The sequence below is a fragment of the Rissa tridactyla genome, chromosome 4, assembly GCF_028500815.1.
Source record: "Rissa tridactyla isolate bRisTri1 chromosome 4, bRisTri1.patW.cur.20221130, whole genome shotgun sequence".
Lineage (NCBI taxonomy): Eukaryota > Metazoa > Chordata > Aves > Charadriiformes > Laridae > Rissa > Rissa tridactyla.
In genome coordinates this window covers 13,224,951-13,246,190 of record NC_071469.1, presented here as the reverse complement: position 1 = coordinate 13,246,190, position 21,240 = coordinate 13,224,951, and the positions used below count along the sequence as shown (strand labels likewise).

Below are 21,240 nucleotides of genomic sequence, written 5' to 3'. Positions count from 1 at the left end.
AGAACTACGATTACAGTCATATTGTGCATTGGACATACCAGATAACGCTCTGACACAGATTTTATAGAGGGCACGAAGGGCCAATCATGCTGGTCCCAGTCTAAACATAACTGCAACTGAAGCTCTGACATGGAAAAATCCAGGTGCTGGCAGGATAAGTTGGTAGCAAAAAGCCAAGGAGACCAGGTAAAGTGAAAGTGGTAAGCACATATGAAGTAATAAAAGCAAGCATGCAAAACAGAAAAGGAAAAGGGTGAAGACATAACATAATGCAGAACTCCCAAGCATTCAACATAAAAATAAATTAATAACTAATGAAGCTGAAAGGAAAAAAGAAAAGATGGTATTTATTGTATTGGTGTAAACTCTGCCCTCCACTGGGCACAAATATTTGTAAGTTAAAAGCCACTAACTCTCAATTCCACACATTTTTGTTGGCTGTCCTAAAGCTTCACTTTGTCTAAAAGTCTCAACATTGCACTTTGAAACCACTGCCTCCTGCTTGGCCCAATCCCCAGTGTTCATCTCGGAAGGAACTCCCTCCCCATTCTTTCTGGTTCACTGGGAGAGGGGGTCAATGTCCAATCACTGTCATGTCATCAACAAGGTACGGCATAAAAGCCTACAACACCAGCACAGAATAACCTGGCAGTTGGTACCCTCACCAGACCATGTATTTGTAATTTTTATTCCTCAGAAGTTATTTGCCTCATGTGACAGAGTAGCTCCTACAGGATAATCAACATGTGAAGAGTCAGTTAAAAAAAACAAAACCAAAAAACCCCCAGACACTAGAAGTAGATTTTTGCCTTTTACCCAACTGAAATCATAAAACATCATAACAGCTAAACATCATAACTGTTAAAAGCAACAGTGAGGCTATAAATCAATTATTCTTCACTTCTGTTACTTCTAAGTAAAAAGTACTTCAGAGTTATCTGAGCATATGGAACATGTCAAAGCCAGAAACTACTCGCAGCTTTTTTTTTTTTATTATGCAGACATTCTTCTATTACATGGTTATGAATGACATAGATGACACTACACTTCAACAAAATTTTAACAAACCAGTAAGAAAATTCTGGAAATGAGTACACTGGAATGGCAATTAAACTCATCACTACCACAAAAGAATGAACTGGACAGACAAAAATACTTGATTTTGACAACACTATCCTTACAGACACGAGACTACTTTAGAATTCCAAGTGAAGCTTTTCTGAAAATATTTAACAAGGCAAGAGAATATTGTCTTAACGAACAACATATATTTAAACAAAACTAGAGCTCTGAGGTTAGTAAACAAAAAAAAAATTCTGATATTTTAAACCAGATTCTTCTTGGAATCACCTGTAAATGACACCCGGTGTAAGAGTTTGCAGTCTGTATCATATGAATCATAAACTGTACTGTAATTAGTTCACATCACCCAGATCTTTCAAAATGCCTTCACCACAAAGAACAACTGTGTCAGCTGTAGAAGCACTGATGAGAAAAGTTATCAGATCAGAAGGTGGGTAAATCAGCATCAGACTGTGCTGTGTAAAAACAGGTAGACACAAATTTGACAGTGTGGGTGGGGTTCACAATCCCACCTTACCATGAGGTTGTGTGTCAGTTTCCCACCTTAAGACTTCTTTTATGGTCTACAGAAGAAAAACAGGCAACACCAAGAGGCAATGCTTCTGATTTTAGGATGAAATTAATCACTCTCTGGAGGTGGTTATCTTTCCTCCATCAGCAGAAGCATAGGGTGATGAAGTCAATTAGAGACTGGAAATGCATGGCTAAAACTGTTAAAATTAATTCCTCCCTTCCCCCACCTTTCTCCCCCCCCCGCCTTTTTTTTTTTATTTAACTTTAAAGCAAGTGATGACATTTTCAGGGAACTCTCCTATACATAGGATGAAATAATTTTGTCTTGAGAGGGGATAAAAATGGCATAACTTTTAGAATAAGCAAGCTAAGTATTTTTGATCTCTTAAGGACCAGGAACTTCATTCGTGTTAAATACAAATAAGAGAGCAGAGATGGACTGCAAGTAACTGTCTGGACATTTCATAAAGGTTACAGAGCATTACTCAGGGAATCAGAAAAAAAAAAATAATCAGATCTCTATAGTTGAACAGTTTTCACCTCTCTCTGATCGTTGTCAAGACGCAAGTGCTCTGTGTGTTGCTTCTGTCTGTCCTTTCGCCTCCACTGTGCAGGAGCATTTCTCTTTGTCCACCTACAGATAGAGGAATATTATTAAGCAAATGTCAAGAGTTGGGTGAAGGGGAGCAGCAATGGGGGAAATAAGTTTCTATCTTATTGTATATTGAACACATCGGCATCAATTACATCAGATAAAGTGCAGCTGCAAATACACACAAAGAATTTCTGTAGAAGAATGCAACACTGGGCAACCAAAAGATTTCAGAAAATTAGGTTACATACACTTGCTTTTTATTTTTCCATTCTTTTATGATATCCAGGTACAATTTACACCGTCTCCCTCTTCCTTCAAAGCTTTTATAAGAAGATATTCTAAAATGTTTGCTAGCTCTTAACTGAGATCCAATAAGGAAATCTGCTTTTATATTGACAGTAATTGTGAGTAACTCAGAGTATAACAACTATAACCTCAAACATAATAGGGCTTTCTTAAAGTCAATTGGCTTCTGGAAGTCCAGATGAAAAGAAAGGGAAAGGGAAAGGGAAAGGGAAAGGGAAAGGGAAAGGGAAAGGGAAAGGGAAAGGGAAAGGGAAAGGGAAAGGGAAAGGGAAAGGGAAAGGGAAAGGGAAAGGGAAAGGGAAAGGGAAAGGGAAAGGGAAAGGGAAAGGGAAAGGGAAAGGGAAAGGGAAAGGGAGACATTAAAAAAAAATCCACACACAACCCATCCGCATCATCTGATTTGTTCTCACTTTAAAAGATCTGAATTTACTTTCTAGTATCTCTGCGTTAGTACCATTCTATAAATCTCGCCAAGATCCATCATCCATTTGTCACAGCTTACTCACTTGTTGCTTGCTGGTCCAGTGGATAAAACATCAGACTGAAGCTTGGGAAAAAATCCAAGCTCATATTTCCCTTGTCCAATTTTCATGTCCAGCAAGTGTGGGTGGACTGCAGTGTGATCTATTTTTGCTAGCCTTAATTCAATAGATTTCTCTGAAATAGTAAGAAAGTCCAGTTTTTTAAAAGGTGTCTTCATCAGACATGTCGCCATAGTCACACCTCCTCAACTAAAAGCGATCTCAAATTTAAGAGAGGAGGGAGTTTCTTACTGACACCAACAGGTACACCAGTACAAGAATTTATTAAATATCAAAGAAGTAACTCCAAAAGGAGAAAGATGTTTACCTTCTTAAGCTCAAACATTTCTCATAAAAAGGCATGCAGGAAAACAGCTGAGTTCAATTAAACTTTACATGAGTTTCATCTCACATCTCGGCTTCCCAGGTAACATTTGTTTCCCCACTGAAGCTTTACACCTCAGCTTTTTTGGTTGGTTTGGTTTGGGTTTTGGTTGTTTTTTTTTTGAGGTTTCAAAGCATGAATCATTACTTAACTTTAACCTAATGTCTATAACAAACAGCACTGACTAGTTTAATTTTCTTAAGTCTCAAGATAGTGGTTTATTACTCTTACCAGCCTCATCAATGGTTGTGCACTTCTGATACATAGATGTGCGCAGAGTTGGCGTCCTAACATTTAGCAGCCTGATTTTATCCACTCTGGAATCAAATACTCTCAAAATAGGGTCTTTATCATCTTCGTCATGGCACATAATCTTATTGTCAATAAAAGATGCAAACATTTGGGTCTCCAGGAATCTTGAGAGGAAAGGCAAATAAGGTTCAGGCTGGTCCGACAAGAATGATGCCTAACAGAGAAGAGGAGATCAGAGCGTTTGAGAGTCTGCAGAGAGAGATACATCCACCAAAAGCACCATTTTTTCTAATCAAGGATGTATTGGAGTGGTTTGGTGCCACTTAAAGCCTCGTTTTATTACACACACCAATTCTATCTCTGAAACAGGCGGTCTGTATCTTCAGTTTCATGACCATCACCTACTATATAGCACAATAATTATTAAACTGTGATTTGCTAGAATTTCCTTAATTTTCTAAAAATTTCAACAGAATCCCAGCAAAACACAACGACAGTACCACAGATGTGGATATTATGTACTTCTGGCTGGGCTCAAAGCTTATGAAGTTGATGACAATCTTCTCATATGATTTGACGGAATCAGATTAGCGTTTTAGCAGGCAGTGCTGCAACATAATCTTCACCCACGTGAACTATCCTGCTGACAAATATCTGATCTCCAGTAAAGAAGACAGGAGTAAAATCTGAAGAACTGAATCTTGTGTTTCTCTAGAAAAGAGCTAGGGATACATCTAGTACACATGTACGTAAGTATCGTGTGGGGTCACGGCTTTATCTATTAACATATTCAGCAATTGTGGTTAAAAAAAATAATTACTTTCACTAGTAATATTTAACTTTAATGCAGAGGTTAGCCATAAAATGAGGCTAAGTTGTTTTTCTACAGTATCCTTAAAAGAGTATCTTTATCTAAGTGTGTGTATGTATATATTTTTCCACATGATATACAAGATGTGACTTTTTTGGGGAACACTGAAATTTAAGCAAAAAATTTCAATTTTGACAGTACTGTTTTCCGTTTTATGTCCCAATAAAAAAAGTCTTAGGTTTGAATACTGTTTTACTTTTCATATTAACATATCTTCTTATTACAACTTACTTTGTCAAAGTTTTGCATCTGTTCCCTGTTTGTAAACCAAGATTCCTTGTCCTGACTGGGTTGAATGACAAATACTTCATAATCTGCAAACATTTGTGTAAAGCGGTTGGCAAAAACTTCACGGATTTGAATGTTCAGCTGGTAAATCTTGAATTCTTCTTCATCACACTGAATTTTAAGATCCTTTTTGCTACTGGTCTCTTCTCGCACCTCCAACTGAGAAAGTAAGCAAATACACAAAAAAAATTTGCGTTGTTGATTTGTCAGATATTCTAGGTATACAAGACCTTAATCTGCCATTCAGCTGCCACTCCTCAAGTCAACATTTCAATAAAATAAAAAAATACTTACAGTTTCAAGCACTGTAATAAAACAGCAACATCAAAAAATCTACAAAGAAACTTATCTATAAAAGTTTCATTTCAATAATAAACTATAACCTACTTTAGTACTGGTTGCACGGGATATGCATTAGATTTAAAAGGGATCGATAACAACCATATACAAGCCCACATATGCCATATACTTAATTTACTTTCTTTTACCCTTTAATCACCTACTTCTGTCCGGTGTAATACAAGTCCAGGTTTCATACTGTTACAGTTCAATACATACCAGCTTTCAAATGAAGACAGAAAGGCACAGTAAAAAGAAGCTGGGCATATCTAGTAGCCAGTTTCCTTTAACCTAAGTCTTTAGCAGCATAATGTACAATTCATCACTACACAGCCCAGAGCAATCTTTAATGAAATAAAATGCATTTTCAGTTAATGCGTGGGCTAAGATTTATGAAAACAGCAATACAAGATCCAGATATTAGCTTTGACAGGAATTGGGTATCTAGAAAAAAAGTACCAAAGCCACAAGCATTCATGCACCAGTTTGAATACACATTTGCTACCCCTACCTTTGTTAATTACTATGAGAGACTGCCACACATAATTAGACATAATACCTAGAGCTTACAACATCTGCACAATGATGCAGTTGCTGCAGCTGTCCCACACTTCTTAAAGCGCCTTGGTTGCAGCAGTCCAAGGTTGGCTATGAAGAGCATCCTACAGCCATGCTCTCTGATGGAGAGAGCTCTGCTCTTCAGCCATTTCTTCTAACTGCAGCCCATAAGTAGCACTTGGCACCTACACATTCTCCATTCATTCCGTATTTGGTATTAAGCAGTTTTTTAAGTTATTTAACCATTGAGAAAGTTTTGACAGTTATAACCTATACACTCCTATCATCACAAAAAAGGCTAGTAAAATGGGACTAACTACTACGGAAGAGAGAACAGCCTAGATAAGGCATAGGTGTGCAAAAACTTACAAGAAACTGAGATTAAAAAAAAAAGACAGACCTGTACTACTGCCATCACTTTCCAATCCATGCAGCAAAAGAACAAAAGCTCCTTACCAGTATTCCCCTGAACAAGAAAACAATGCAAAAGAAAAACCCAAAAAGAGGAACAGAGCTGATTCACAATTTCTACCTCTGTCTGGCCCAACCTGTAGCCAAAATTACAGTCACACAGGTAGGAATCGGAGTCAGCAATGAAAAGCTGGCCAAGATAATTTAATCATGAAAGAAATAAAACCTTTGCTGAGAAAATCGATCCATTTCACAAAGGCTAAAAAAACTCACAATACCTTTTCTGTACTTTTTTTTTTTCCCAATTCTGATCGCCCAAAAAAATGCAATCAGGGACACCATGAGCTGTACACATTCACTTGCTGGGAATAAGACACTAGTGCACTTTACAACATCAGCCAGGAAAAAAGAAAAAAAAAAAAAAATCACAGTATCCCTACAGCAAGCATATATATACAAGCAAAATTATACATATTCTATACACAATGAGAAAGATACCTATAGAAACCAAGAAAGGATTCCAACTTCAGAAATACCTGGATATCAGTTTTAGCCATGTAAGTCACAAGAAAGTGGTGTAAGTTTAGAATAAATCTTAAAACCAAGAATAAACAAGGCAAGGTGTATTTTTAGACACATTATCTGGGCAAAGAAACAGGGGATAGTCAAAGGTTTCCCTAGATGTTGTGGGGTTAAATCTCACCCCCCAAGACTTGCCCTTGCCTCTACAGATGTTCACATAAAGTTATTTCTACTGAAGACAGACAAACAGAGTCTTTGGACTGTTACTTCAGACCACCTGCTAGTGCATGTCGAGAGAGAGTGCAGCTAATTTCATAGCTTACCTTTTCTAGGCTCACACCTGTTCTTTTAACAAGTGCTTGGAGTCTTGCAATAGTCTCATTTTCCTTTAGCAGCTCATAGGAATTCAAAGGTGATCCCGCTATGTTCCCATTTCTTTTATCAGAAACCAGGTCACATGCTCTGAGGCTCTTCATCTTGGAGGCACTTTCACTGCAGTGAAGGTTTCCCTCAGGCGGAATTCCAAAAGCCATTAGTATCTCTGAAATTTCCTGAATGAATTCAAGTTTATTTGGGAACTGGGGTAGGTCTTCTGGCAGCTCGATGAAATGGTTGTCTACATCCACAAAGCACAGGTTAGCCTGGGATTTAATTTAGAACAGGATACCATTACAATGCCATTAAGCACAAGGGTCATGTTTTATTCATCTTTGGGTTTTGGGTTTACTAAAAGATTCAAATACGCTTGCATTTGTTTGGTTATTTTGCAAAAAAGACTTGCCCCAACCACAACTGAAATGATTGGTTGGCTTTGAAGAGAGCAGCACAAGGCCTACATTTCCAGGTCTTTCAAGGTGGTAACTAAGAAGACGACGCTAAAGTTCTTTACTAGGTATGAAAAAGATTGTGGCATATATTAGGTACAGATGTGTGCCTTTTTTCCGTAAACATACAGCTAGATTTTAACTACAAGATACTTGCCACACTATTTTATACACATGTATAAATAAGCAGGTGAGTGCCTCTTGCTCAGATTATCAGTCCACTCCTCTAAAAGATTTGACAAATACTATTCTAAAAGGTGTACTGATATTGCAGAAGCTGCAATAAAGTTACCTTCTCTTTTTTGTAAGCAACTTGAGAACTAAGGCAGTTCCTTGAAGGAGTTTAGAAGTTTGCTTCCAAGGGGGAAAATGAATCAAACTAGTTTCAATTCTGTTTTCCTATTCCAATCTCTATGTCATTTACCATCAAGAAAGACCAAGGGGGGAAAAAAAAAAAGAAAGAAATAAAAACCACCTATGTGGCTTCCACAGTAACATCAAATGAAGCTTTACATCTTTCAACGATTTACCTCACCCTATATTTGGTGTGTGAGGGTTTCCCCTTTTGGCTTCGACATTGCAAAATCTGTAACAAATAGTTTCCTAACATTACATAACTACACACCTCACAGCAAGAACCCCATTCATGTGTGAAATCTGCTTGGAAAGTTAAGTATACAGAAGAAATGTTGCTTTTCTGTGAAAGCATTTCATTTTTTCTTCACTGCAGAATTAATATGGACTGTCACTTAGCCTTCCCTATAAAAAAAATCCCTTCACCCAGATTATGGGGTACTTTCAACCAAGCTTCAGCACGTCATTCTAAGAGGCACACCAAAACTCAGGTTTCACTACAGCTTTGCAACAAAAATACAGATCAAGTCATGAGAGCTAACATATCTCCAGTTATTTCTTATGATTCAGTAAGTGCAGGACAGAAGCACTCTCACAATGTAATAGGAAAGAAAGAATTGGAAGAGATTAACCTCACACCGAATGAACAATGGATGATCCCAGAAATCAGAGCAATGAACACAAACAGTGAAGCATCAGTAAGGACAAAGTAGTTCTGGTAGGATTTTGGTGTGGGACTGATCACAGACTAAGGATAAGCTGTGCCTGACAAGACCCCTTCATTTAAGTAAACTAGTGTGAGAACTTACATTTAATACTTGTGACAGATTTAGCTCTCTTGGCTTTTCTACAGAACAGAGTTAGGTGTCAATTCTTCTTAAAACACAAATACCCGCTGTGTTTGATTTCTTGAACTTCAACATCAGAATTAAAAAAAAAATATTAATTCTTAAAGCAGAACTCCACTGGGCATATTACACTAGATTTGCACAGAACTTTTCATGAAAGACTCCAATTTATGCTCTGCTACAATGTTACCCACAGTTACAACGGTAAGTAGAAGAATTCCAGTTCTCCATTTCCTGATGTTTTAGCATTTTAATACTGGCATTTATTTCTTATGCTCAAAGGAATGCATATAAAACAGTTTAGTAGTTCTTGTATAGATACTTTACTGTAAATTAAATCACAAATTGAATTAGATGTTGCAAAAGAATCCAAGGTCAATAAATAGAACTAAGACCTTGATTCTGAAACAGCTTCTGGTGCATCCTAGAAAAAGTTTTTCTTTTTTCAATAGGAGAGGCGTCCTTGTTCAGATTTCCCTAGTATCAACATTGCTGAAACGCAGCAGGTATTGCGTATGCCTACCCAGCAAGGCAGCTCCAGCGGTCGGGCAGGGATGGACACAGAGTGCATCTGCTTCCTGGTCAAATAAACATTCAGCACAAAGGGACAGTATGTACACAATAACTCTCATGTTTCAAGTAAGCACCTGAATTTAGGAACTTCAAGACCCTCACTATACACATGGTTCTGTGATGATTAGAAGTCAGCTAATATTTATCAGGAAGATTGCAAGCACTTCAAGACGAGAGACATAAAGCTTTGAAACTAGGCACAATGCCTGCCAATCAGTGCTGAGGGAAGAACAAAAAACATTTAGTTCTTCATAAGCTGTCTGAGAAATGTCAAGACAGATTCATTAAGAAACTCTTCAAGCAGTTTAATTGCATTTCTTCCTTTTTAAATTCTCTTTAATTTATACCATTCAGCTTTCCCTCTTTTTTGGGCTATCCCACCTTAGCACAGATTCTGCAGAAAACATCACTCTTGGTTAAGCTTAGCTGTACCTAAGAAGTGCTTGGCCAAAATGTAACCAAACATTAAACTTAACAATGTAGAGATTCTAGTCTTCGCACTGAAAATAAACTCCTTGCCAATGAAGAAAAAGCCAAGTTTAATGCTTGCTAAAATTACTTATAATTATTATATAGGCTCATCTGGCTAATTCTTCCAACAGTTAAATATCCTTTCTGGAGAGCTTCTCTTAAAGAGCAATACACATAGTTTAAACACTATAAGCCACTAATGATGATTGCTTATCATGCAACCTACTATTACATTTCTTAGAATTCACCCTATACAGAAGCATTAAAAAAAAAAAAATGTTAGTGTGCAGCAATACTGCAAGGAGTGTAAAAAGTATTTTTGGGGACACTCTACACTAATTCAGTGCCTGGTTAATAACCCGTAAGTTAAAGGACTACCCAGAGCAGCATAAGCAAAGAAGATTCAGTAGGTGGCTTTAGCCTCTCTTAACTTAGGGAGACTGAGGTCATCCTCAAGAACTGCATAAGCACTTCCGAAAAGGCTATGTTCCCCGGGGAACAGAAATGGCAAAGACACCGTACTTCACAAGCCCTTCAAGAGGTAACAAAACAACATTTTCCTGTAAAAATTAAATCCCAAGTTTTAGTTATTTTGTTTCTGGAGGCAACAGAGTTGAGTGAGCTGTGAATAGCTGACAACTCTGTATGTAAGCCTCTACGGATACACTGATCATCATTTTACACGTACAAAATTAAAATTATATAAAGACAAGATGGCAGCTTGTGTAAGTAGGGGTACAACTGAAAGAGCATCCTTAAGTTAGTCGCTTGGTATTGCGGGTCTCTAGAACAGTCACTCTTTTATTTGTTGCCAAGGTATCAGTTTTCTGACCAAAAGAAAACCTCAAACAGTTACGCACCACTTTAATAGCACATTGTTACAAGAAAGGACACATAACATCATCACACAATAAAATTATTCTCCTGAGATGCTACACTAAGGAACAAGGGTGTCAACATCCTAATTTAAAAAAATTGTCATTCCCATAAACTTTTATCATCACAAATAATGATGTGTCCAGGTGAAAGTCTTACAAACCTTAGAAATCTGTATGCAAGTCAGTCAATATTCATGCATCTGATGCCAAAGCCTGGTCCCCTGAGGTCAACAGCACAATTTTCCATTGACTCAGTGAGGCCTGGACTACACCCACCAATTCCAAACCCAGAGGACAACTGCAATTCTTTAGTTTGACCTCGAGTACAACAAGGGCTAAACCCCTACGCTTATCTAGCAATATCTGCATCAAGCCTGTATCCTTCCTCTCAGCTCTGTTCAAAAACATAGAAGGAAATGATCTAGGTTCTGTCAAAAAGATGTCTAAGGAGGAACTAATATTGACTAATAATGAGTAAGGTCCCTACGCCACTGACATCCTAAAGAGAAAATACGCTTTATTTGACACATTAATACATAATTATATGGTATGCAAATAGACGCCTACAACAATACAGAACAGTCAGTTCTGATAGCACAATCACCACTACTTGAATTCTCTGTGCAGCACAGGAGCTCAGACTATAGGTTACATACGGGTTTTCACATCCCCTCCTAGACAGTCAGATTGAAACATGGTTCTGAGTTAAGGATTCTGCTTGAATACAGCCTTGAAAAACTAAAACCCATTCATCTACAGCATGTATCACCTCTGTGCATCAGGTCCCAACCTCACAAATAACCACCCACTTCACTTAACGCACAGAAAACACAGACATGCAAATTTATACACACCCGGTATGGTGCGTGCATACAGTTTACAGTGGTCTTAAACTCTTAACGGATGCTCCTGTGCCATTCCTGTAAGCAAACGGTGAACTTCTGCATTTATTCTCAGCACTACTATTCTTCATGTCAACCCAGAATTTACGACTGAGAATAACTTACAGCTGCAGCTTTCAGAAACATGAATTTAACTCCTCAAGTGGCTGTTTAACACTGAAGTACAGGAAAACATAAAACTGAAGTCTGTCAATAAATTTGCAGTATTATCAAGGATCTATCACACCAGCAGAAAGCCTGAAAATGCATACAAAGTAGTGATTATCTTTCAAAAGCAATTATCTTGGTCGGTCTGGTCTAAGTGTGTCAGCATCAAGACGAAAAAAGGCTTTTCAAGAGACCTTATTTTCTAAAACAACATACAAAATTAAAAACCCAGAGAATTCACTAAGATTTAGTATTGAATAACACCTTTTTAATGGTGGAAATAAAAATACCAGGAATACATATCTGTCTTATATTAGCAGAGAACTCAATCTTAGCTTTTAAAATCTTTCAACTTTTCTGAAAGAAAAAGCTATTGCCCAAGACCCTTGGGATCACTCCATTAAAAACAATCTTTTGTTTGATTTAACCAGCGCTGGAAGACTCAGTGTTGCTTATTTTCACTCAAAATAATTTAATTTTCCACCTTTCTCCTGCATTACAGAGTAGCGAGATGCACATGCAAATCTAGAAACATGAAATGGCCCAGATTAACTTGCTTGTTAAAAATATACTACTGTAGCACTGCAAACGTTTCTTTAAAAGGAAATTCAAAGACACATCAAAAAAAACAATCTTACTTTAGTACTTGGGGTTTATGTTCTGCAAGAAAGCTAGTTTAACCACTTTTTTGATCAATTTTACTGATAAACAAACCACAGTTCTGCCAGCAACATCTGAAACAGCTACATGCTCATCCCTTCCCCTTTGATTTCTGCAGCACCTTATTCTAGCACCGCTTCCCCAATGCCCCCCTCCTTCTCTTTGGGTTCCTTACAAGCATCTGATGCAGCGATCAGTGAAACCACAAGAACGCTCACGCATACAGAAAGAGCCCTTAGCAAAGCAGCAATACATATAAGAACAAGCTTAACTTTTAAGTGCACTATATCACTGACATGTACAAGAAACTCAACCCTACAGCAAGCCTTGAGTCTTTTCTACAATTTTACTGGGCCACAGAGAGTCAGGTCTTCAAGGCATTGGTGAACTTCAATGAATTCTCCATCAGGTACTGTCTTCTGATGCACCCAAGCGATAGTCTAAACTTGAATTTTGTACTTATGCAGTTACTTTGCTGAAGATTTTAATCATCATCTGACAAAGCACCAACTTCCAGAACACAGCTGGGTTTCCATGCTCCCATGGTATAGCATTCCCTTAAAGCACCAGATGTGACAAAATATGGGAGATTGCCACCGCAAGCAAACCAAAACAAGCCTTATGGCACATATATGCAAGACTTAAACCAAACCAGACCGAGTTAGGACAGACAGTATTTTCACATATATTGGCCCAAAATGCTTTGAGCAAGACAAATCAGTCTTTTAAAAATTTCATTGTAAAACCACAACCAAGAAGCCTACAGCAACACTGAGGCATCCATGCTACGCTAGATAGCAATATTATATTATTCCACAATGCCCTTCAACTGAGAAGCACTAACAAGCTCACTTCTCCAGCCCTTGTCTAAATTATACATTGCTTTCTTTAACAGCAGCTGTCCCATGCATCCATGTATATAGGCTAGCAACACAGATGCAATTTATGCAGTTTCAAGACAAAGAAAAAAATTAGGTTTTTTTTCAGAAGTCAAAATAAATTAGAATGTAGAAAGGCTCTTTATATATCCTTTGTGATAAGTGAGGAAAATTCTGATACTTACTATATCTATAAATCAGGAGCCCAGAGGCAGGACTCAGAAATTACATTGCTCATGTAATCAACCCTGATGACTTCGTAAAGGATCATATACATTCCGAACTTTAGAGATAAGCAATGTTAAATATTAATATCCCTTTTGTTACTGATGATAAATTTGTCTTTACTGCAGTACAAATAATAGAATCCATATGCCCTCTTCTACTGTTCTACAAGACATTTTATGCATGTTCCTTGTCAGTTTCCATGTCAGGAATTAAGTGTAGAGCTTCTTTGGCTCTTTAAGTGAAGGGTATCTGAAAGCCTAATCATAAAGCAAAGTATTTTGGAGATTAATCTGTAATCTGCAGTTCTAAATATAATAAAGCTGAGTGATTATATTATTAATATCAGAAATACTGATACTGACCAATAGTTTCACTTACACCAGCGTGTGCTTTGAATTTTGCTTTACATTTTAAAATGCTACATTTACTTCTTGTTGCAACGGCAGCTGCAGGGTGGGGGGGGGGGGGGCTGTTGGGTGGAGTTTTTATTGGAAGTAAACCATTCTTCAATGAAAATCTCAACAATGGTGAGCTCCTGTTCTTCCCAGTCTACTTTGCCTCTCAGGTAAGCAAATCCATTGGTATAGGATATTTTCCTAGTCATCTTTGAAGTCTCCAGCACATGTTGAAGTCCTTTCTATGCCATAGCAACATTCACAGCCTGCAGTACTGAGGACTCCAACAGTTCACAAGAAACCTTACTCAGCAGTGACTACCAAGAGGATTTCTCAGACTAAGACATACTCATTGTGTACAAACCTTAAGGAGCTCACTCTTCAAATAAGAGAGAGAAAAGCTGAAGCTTCGGAAGGACAAGTTGAAGTCCTGCAGTAACTTCCATCACATGGGCACGTTGCCGCTGATATCTCAGTCCTGTGTGTCCTCCCCTCCCTGCCCTCCCAGACAATTCTGATCTCTCTAAGATACTATCAAAAATCTAACACTCCACCTTCATAAAAGGCTGGTTTTAAAACAAAAAGTAAATTGACGTGCCAGATTATTTTTTTAACATCTAAAAATAGATCAACTACCTTACTTTAAACCTCTAAGGTAAGGTGATAAAGCTCTTCAAAACCATTTACATTTTAAATAATTGAAATATCTTTTTGAAACTAAAACATGTTTATTTAGTTGGGAGTATTACAGTGACTTCAAAAGGAGACTCTTTTCAAAAGGAGGGCAGTCTTTTAGAAGCTTATTATAATAATGAAAACATCCATGGCGCATATTGACATGCATATCTACACATGCATTTTACTTCACCAGTTATGCTCTCTAAAATGTATACTAATCATATTAATTAGGCCTGTCAGTACATCCAAAATTTTGTAAATATGTAGTAAACCGAAGCAATAGACTGTTTTCATGGCAAGAACATACATTACTCTGTTATTAATTACGCCAGCGGAAAAAAAAAAAAAGAGAGGGAAAAAAGAAAGAAAGCAAGACATTAAATACTTTAGTTTTCACAGAAAAAAAATAACAGTTTGAAGAGAAATTTTCCTTTGAACTTGCCAGGAAAAACAAATGAAAACTATCAGCATATGGATTTGAGAAAAAGAGCAATGTTGGCATGGTGACCAGACTGGAGGTTCACAAAAATATCTTGTCTTTAATTTCACACAGCTTTTTAAGAAGTTTTTTTTGTGTCAAGCTATGTTGCAGCACTGCCTGATAATGAAAATAAAAAACACCACCACAAAACCCTCTGCCTGCTATACTTCTACTTTCCCAGTAATGTAAATGATACTAAAAGAAAACCGACAAACATGGCAAAAATGGCAGAAATTAGAGAATCCTACCAGTGCCTGTAAATAGGGTGTTTCCCATGGTTTACCTAGTCCCACCCCTGCAAAGTTACACCTACAAAGTAAGCAGACTCTGGCAGGGGCCAGAGCTGTTGTTCCACAGCTAATAACTCTACGAGCACTCGCTTTCCACAGGGCTACCTGATCGAGGTGTCCAGCTTCTTGACAACAGCCAGACCACATTGTAACACCCAGCATTTTCTACATACAAGAGTAAATAAACCATTCAATGGCACTCGATGAGAGCGGTCATTCAGATGACATATGGAACTGCTGCACAAGCCAGCGAGGCGCCTGACATACTTCCCATGGGTGGTTACTGGCTCCTGCAGACATTTCCTTTACTAACTCAGGTAGTGTTCAACTACTCTTGGTCCCCTGATCCTCACAACCAGCTCTTAAACTCTCTCTTGGCACATCTCTAAAAAGAGTACTTGTGAAGTGCATGGTGGGATAAGTAAATAAAAGCAACCTTTACGCAGTGTGAACATAGTCCCAGCCCCGTGTATGTGTTGCAGGACCCTTACAGACCATTTGCTTCTCCTTTATACAGTGGCTGGTGTTAACAGAGACTCACTACAAGGCAGGACTTCTGAGCGCTATCCCAATTAGCACCAGTTTGCTTAAGTAGATGCTGACATTTTGCTGCCGACTGAAGCATGCATTCTAGAAAAAAAATTTTTAAATAGTTTTGGTGCAGAGACCTGACAGGCTGGGTCCATGTAAGCCAACCCCAAATCAGAAATGCAGTGCAGGGAAACCCAGGAACCAGCCCAAGCACAACACAGTGCTGAAGCCAGTCCAGCTTTCATCACTTGGTACCACGCAGAAGCAGCTGTATGGTCTTTTGGCCACAGCTGGTGAATTCACATTGCACTTCCTTGCATTTCCTACACTACAAGGCTAAGCCTTCCATCACCAAAGTGTTCTTTCTGTAACCCCACTGCATCAATACCTGTAAAATTACAGTATAATTTTATCAGAGCATACAATTTCCAAAGGAGGGGTCTACTTACCTATTTCACCAGATTCTCTCCAGCATGTCAAGAAAATTAAGTAAGAGCTATCCCAAACTAGAGCCAGCGAGAACTTCAAATGGCTGTTACAGTTAGTACTAGTGTTTTGGCTCATTTCTCACTTCCCTTATAGTCATGTACAATATTTAATCAATCGAGACAAGCTCCTCTCACCTCTTGAGGAAGTTCCAGCTTAGACCTGTCATCCAGCCCATTAGAGTGCAAGCCCATGAGGTAAGGGACAGGAGCATCTAGAAAATGAAGGAGGGATGCTGGAAGGATAGGAACATACACATGCTGCCACTGAAATGGAAACATTAGTGCTGTGATGGTCTCTGCTACCGTCATCAGTCTCTGATAATCTGAAAAAGATCAAGAAACAAAAAAATATATTTCTTTCACAAACATTTTTAAGTAAATGCATCTAAGTTAAAGAAATGAGAGCTTGCTTTAAAAGAGAAACCACAAAACCCAGTACTAGCTGAGCAGCATCTTAATGAAAGCCCAGACTTGTACACCCAAGCACATTTTGCTGAAACAACAAAGAGAGCTCAACGCAAAGTAGGTCATTCTACAAGTCATATGGAAATGAGCAAACTGAGTCTTAACATCCATTAAGTCACTCTCTGCTACCTATACCAGGGTTACCAGGAGCTCCAGTTTGAGTACGGAAGCAGTATTGTAATCAGCTAAGGAACACATCGGAAATCATTTCTTTTCTCTGTGCTTATGCCTTTCCATGGAAGCCTTGGATGAAACCCAAGGCATCTGGTATCTCTCAGACAAACATTTTTTATAAGAGTGTTTAAATGTCTATAAAGCATGCTGTATAGTAGCCAACTCAACAGTGCGACTGAAATAACTGTGTAGAAAATAAAAAGGATCAGCTTTGTTTATCCTTTGCAATGTATGACTGAAGTCTCAGTTCAATGTAAAACCACCTCATCTCCTCCTAGAATTTAACAGCAGTGCTAAATGCACCTATGCAACATGCATTCCAAAAAAATATTTTTATTCCACAGCCAGTGCATAGACTAGTTAACAGTGCAGTATGCTGGGCCAAAAGCTCGCCCTCCTCTTTTATACTACAGAATCATCCTTAATGGTTTGTGATATCTATGCACTGTAAAGGAGGTGGCAACACCACATGAACTCGGAAGATGTGGTCTAATACAACTGCTGAAACATTCAGAATGCTTCAAGTTGCCAGGCTGGAAAGAGTATAAAAAAAGTCCACAAGACTACGACAAATCGTACCTTCGGTCAAGCTATAATGAGCAAGCAACAATATCCAATTCCAGCCAGGAAAGCTGGGGGCAGTAGGAGGAAGGGAAAAAGAAAATCAGTATCCTTCATATGTGTGTTGGAGTGTGGGGTATGCATGTCTTCTCTGCATGTTCATGCACGTCTGCATGTTCATAAAACTGCAGACACTGAAATTGGAAGAGACACCTGGACGCGTAGGTTCAGGTGCTGAGGTTTCTGAAGCTGTTGCACACTGCCACTGAAAACTGCAAAAATAACATTTGTTCTAAACAAGCACTCTGGAGAAAAATTAAGCTTAACTTCTAAGGTTATGGCTTTAATTCTATCCTTTAACTATCCTCCACTCAGACTTCAGATAGCAGAAGACAATGGGCCAAGAAACTCAGTTCCTGGCATTCACAATTAATTTTGTGTGAACTCAAAGTTGCCGACTCTGGGGTCTGCAAAGAGCCCTACAACCCAAGAGGAACTCAGCAAAAGTTTTGCTAACATCAGTCATAATTCTGCAATCTAGGCTTTTGCTTTTTCTTTTCAGACCAAGCTCTGCTGGTGAAAAAGGTTCCTACACAAAGCTACTTGTCACTGCCTCACAGTAGATCTACTGTGATTGAAGGAGCCTTCAATCAAAACAAGCAGGAATAGCTTAAACAGTTTAAAGTTTTTGCCAAAAGCTTACTTGGACTGAAACACATCAGGGAAGAATCAATGAACATCACCAGCAGCACCCCCCTAGTCTGCCTGGACACCAGTTTCTGCCTACACAATTACTTACTGGTTTGCAGCTTTAATCACAGCCTGACTGCAAAGAAGTGATGAATTAATGATAAGCTTTGGGAAGAATAATCCATTCCATACCCTATTTTCTTCAGCTTTAAAAGGAACTTTAAATGTAGCCACAGATATACAAACATTCCAGCTGGTTGGTATTCAGCTTGTTTATTTGAAAGAACAAGTCTCAGAATAGAAACAGTGTTTTCCTACTACACAAAACCCCCCTGTCTGATCCTGCTGGCTAATTTAAATACAACTTCTCTCTCTGTCATTAAGCTAACTTTAGTATTGGCCTTTCAAATTAATTACAAAGTAACATCAATAATTCAGAATTCCTATCCACTCAGCAGCTACCTCCTGCAACCGTGTCATCTGCAAATGCAGCTCTCTGGTCCTGGACATCTACATGGCTTAAGCCATTCCCAACTATTTGGCCAGCTTGCAAGCAGCAACGACTACATTCTGCAGGCTTCATGCGCATCAGGAGCTGCTGGCAAGAGGCAAGGACAAAGGAAAGAAGCCTGCAAATATATGAAAACATTTAAGTTATTTTGGTTGAAGTTATACCTATCCTGAGAGGGTATGGAGTTTTTCTTCTGCTTTAAAAAAGAAGAAAGCAGTATGCTTCTAGTACCAAAGCATTGCCTGAGATTTAAAAATAACAATAATAATTACAAAAATTTTAAAAGAGGGAAGTAGCATTTCAAGTGGTCTTGCTCTTGTTTTTGAAGCCAGAATATGCTTATTCTGGTGCAAATGACACCAGAGTTTTTTGGCCTTGTATTGTACAAGAGCACTGGCAGGGGAAAAAATGGCATATCATTAGTGTGCTATTAGTTTGATAAGTATTTAACTCTCACTGTGCAAGGAAAACAAAATCCACTACTTTTTAACATGGCCATTTAAGAACACAGAAAAAGGCTGATTTGTTCTTCTAACCAATTACTGTAGGTAATATACATTATCCCTTAAAGTACATATGAGAAGTTATTTGCACTAGTATCTATCTGTATCTAGTATATGTAGAATTTTTTGTTGATTTGTAAAAAGCACGTAAATCCAGGAAAAAAAAAAGAATTGAGGGGTCCTGGCTCTGGAAAAAGAGGAGCAGGATGGGAAGATGGTGGCAGCTGTAATAACCATTATTCCACCCCTCCATTCTCATACTCTACCAGAGAGAAGTCTATCAAGTCCCTGTAGAAATTCTCTGACTTGGTCAAATTTAAAACTGTTACGTGGTCACATTCTGGAGTATTTTTTCCTTCTAATCTTTCTACTTTATGTATCCCAATGAAATACTGTTGTATTTGTCAAGTAATTTCCATTCCACATGCAAGTCCCATATTGCTGCTTTAAGGCAGAGAGTTGCCCATACAGTGGAGGACCATTACTACAGACGAGTTTGGAGATCTTCAGAGTGTATATGGATAAACGAAAAAGATGAGCTACTTGCCAGGATCAAGCTTCTCTTTAAACTGAAGTAGAGCAGCAGGGGAAAAAATTATATAGGTCATCCCTATAGACAGGTAGCATGCAATGCAGTTGAGCCTCTGAAATAAGACATTGCCTGGAGAATTCCCTTTAGGCACGCCTGTTCGTAGCAGGAAGCATGGTGGTAAAAGAAACACTTTTCAACAGGTTTTTCTGAGCACACGTATTCAGTATGCCAGACTCCTAAGAGAAAACATAAATTTCTTTAATTGGGCCTTCTACTTCAAAAAACCTGTAACTGCAGTAAGAGAGAATTGTGGTTAGTAGAAGCAGTGGGTCAAAGTACTTCCTATTTGTGTTCACTTCTGTGTCTGACAGGCTGATTAAAGATGCCTGCAGCAAGTTTCCTAAATCACTGGAGGCATAAAAAGAAAGCGTCCTATGTAAAGGATTAGAGTTGGACAACACGGGACTAACACTGCAAAGAAATAAAACTAATACTTTAAATCTCCAGAGTGAACATAATTTTAAGCAAATGAAAGAAAGACAGAGAGAAGTGATTCAAAAGCAAAACAAAGCAGAAAAAAACCCTTTATTTGTACTTAAAAATGGCAGCAGACAGCAAACACACAGAAAATAAGAACTGCTCCATAGTCTGTGGCAGTGGTGCATTATATTTCTCCTTTTATTGTTTTTAGCTGTTCAGAAAATCTCCTCCAAGCAGATTTCACAGCTGTCTTAGCTCAGTGAACACTTTTCAGAGAGCTCTAGGTGCTGTATGGAGATAAGGAGTAAGTCTATTTCACAGATACAAGGGCAACATAAATTGCAGGAATGCAAAGCAGCACCACTGAAGGCCTCCTTCAGCACCACTGACTCTTTGCCAGAGTTCCTCGGCACTGGCTCAGCACTAGCAGCAGCTTCAGATTCTTCACTGCCTTAAAAGCACCCGCACTCCTCTAACACCTTCCCAAATGGGAGACAACTCTCACAAGAGGACAGTCGAATCAAGGAAATCATTCCCTACATTTGGCTTACACTGATCAAAACCACAGAGGCTGTGCCAATACAGTGGGACAAAAGAAGAATTGCCAGAAGCATAAAGTCAGAAACATGGCAAAGGAATCTTAAAGCAAAATACATTCACTGCCAGCTGAAGTTATTCCTATTCCAAGGACTGGCTGAAACTTAAGATGCTAAATAATTTGTTTCAAAAAGGACTGCATCTGGCAGCGAAGTCCTCCAAGACTTTTGGGGTTTTGGTTTGTTTTTTTTTTTTTATAAGTAAGTCTTAAAGCAAACCCTCTGATTCTGATGTGCACTGTTCTAACTCTAAATCCACCCAACGAGTACCTCGATCTCATCTGACCTAGAAGAACAAGAAACAATCCCAACCACCTCAGCCATCACAGGTTTGAGCACCAAGAGATTTAACAAACCCAAAGGACATTAAAAATTTTTAAGATTTATATTCTGAAGGACAACCTAGACCTCACATTACTGCACATGCGAGAATGTGAGCAAGCCCTCACTATTACTAA

General features: G+C 38.4%; 1 protein-coding gene across 3 annotated transcripts in view; it reads right to left on the bottom strand.

Annotated features, from left to right (window-relative positions):
* DENND5A (DENN domain containing 5A) overlaps positions 1-21,240 on the bottom strand; it is a 74,524-nt gene that overhangs the window by 28,664 nt on the left and 24,620 nt on the right. For 2 of the 3 annotated variants that reach the window (XM_054201091.1, XM_054201092.1), the window contains exons 5-10: positions 16,406-16,593; positions 6,968-7,285; positions 4,758-4,973; positions 3,635-3,869; positions 3,004-3,154; positions 2,137-2,230 (exon numbers count right to left, since the gene is read on the bottom strand). In XM_054201091.1, coding sequence (XP_054057066.1) covers positions 2,137-2,230; positions 3,004-3,154; positions 3,635-3,869; positions 4,758-4,973; positions 6,968-7,285; positions 16,406-16,593 — 1,202 coding nt within the window. Of the gene's footprint in view, positions 1-38; positions 147-2,136; positions 2,231-3,003; positions 3,155-3,634; positions 3,870-4,757; positions 4,974-6,967; positions 7,286-16,405; positions 16,594-21,240 lie in introns of all 3 variants that reach the window. The other variant, XM_054201093.1, reaches the window with a different exon arrangement.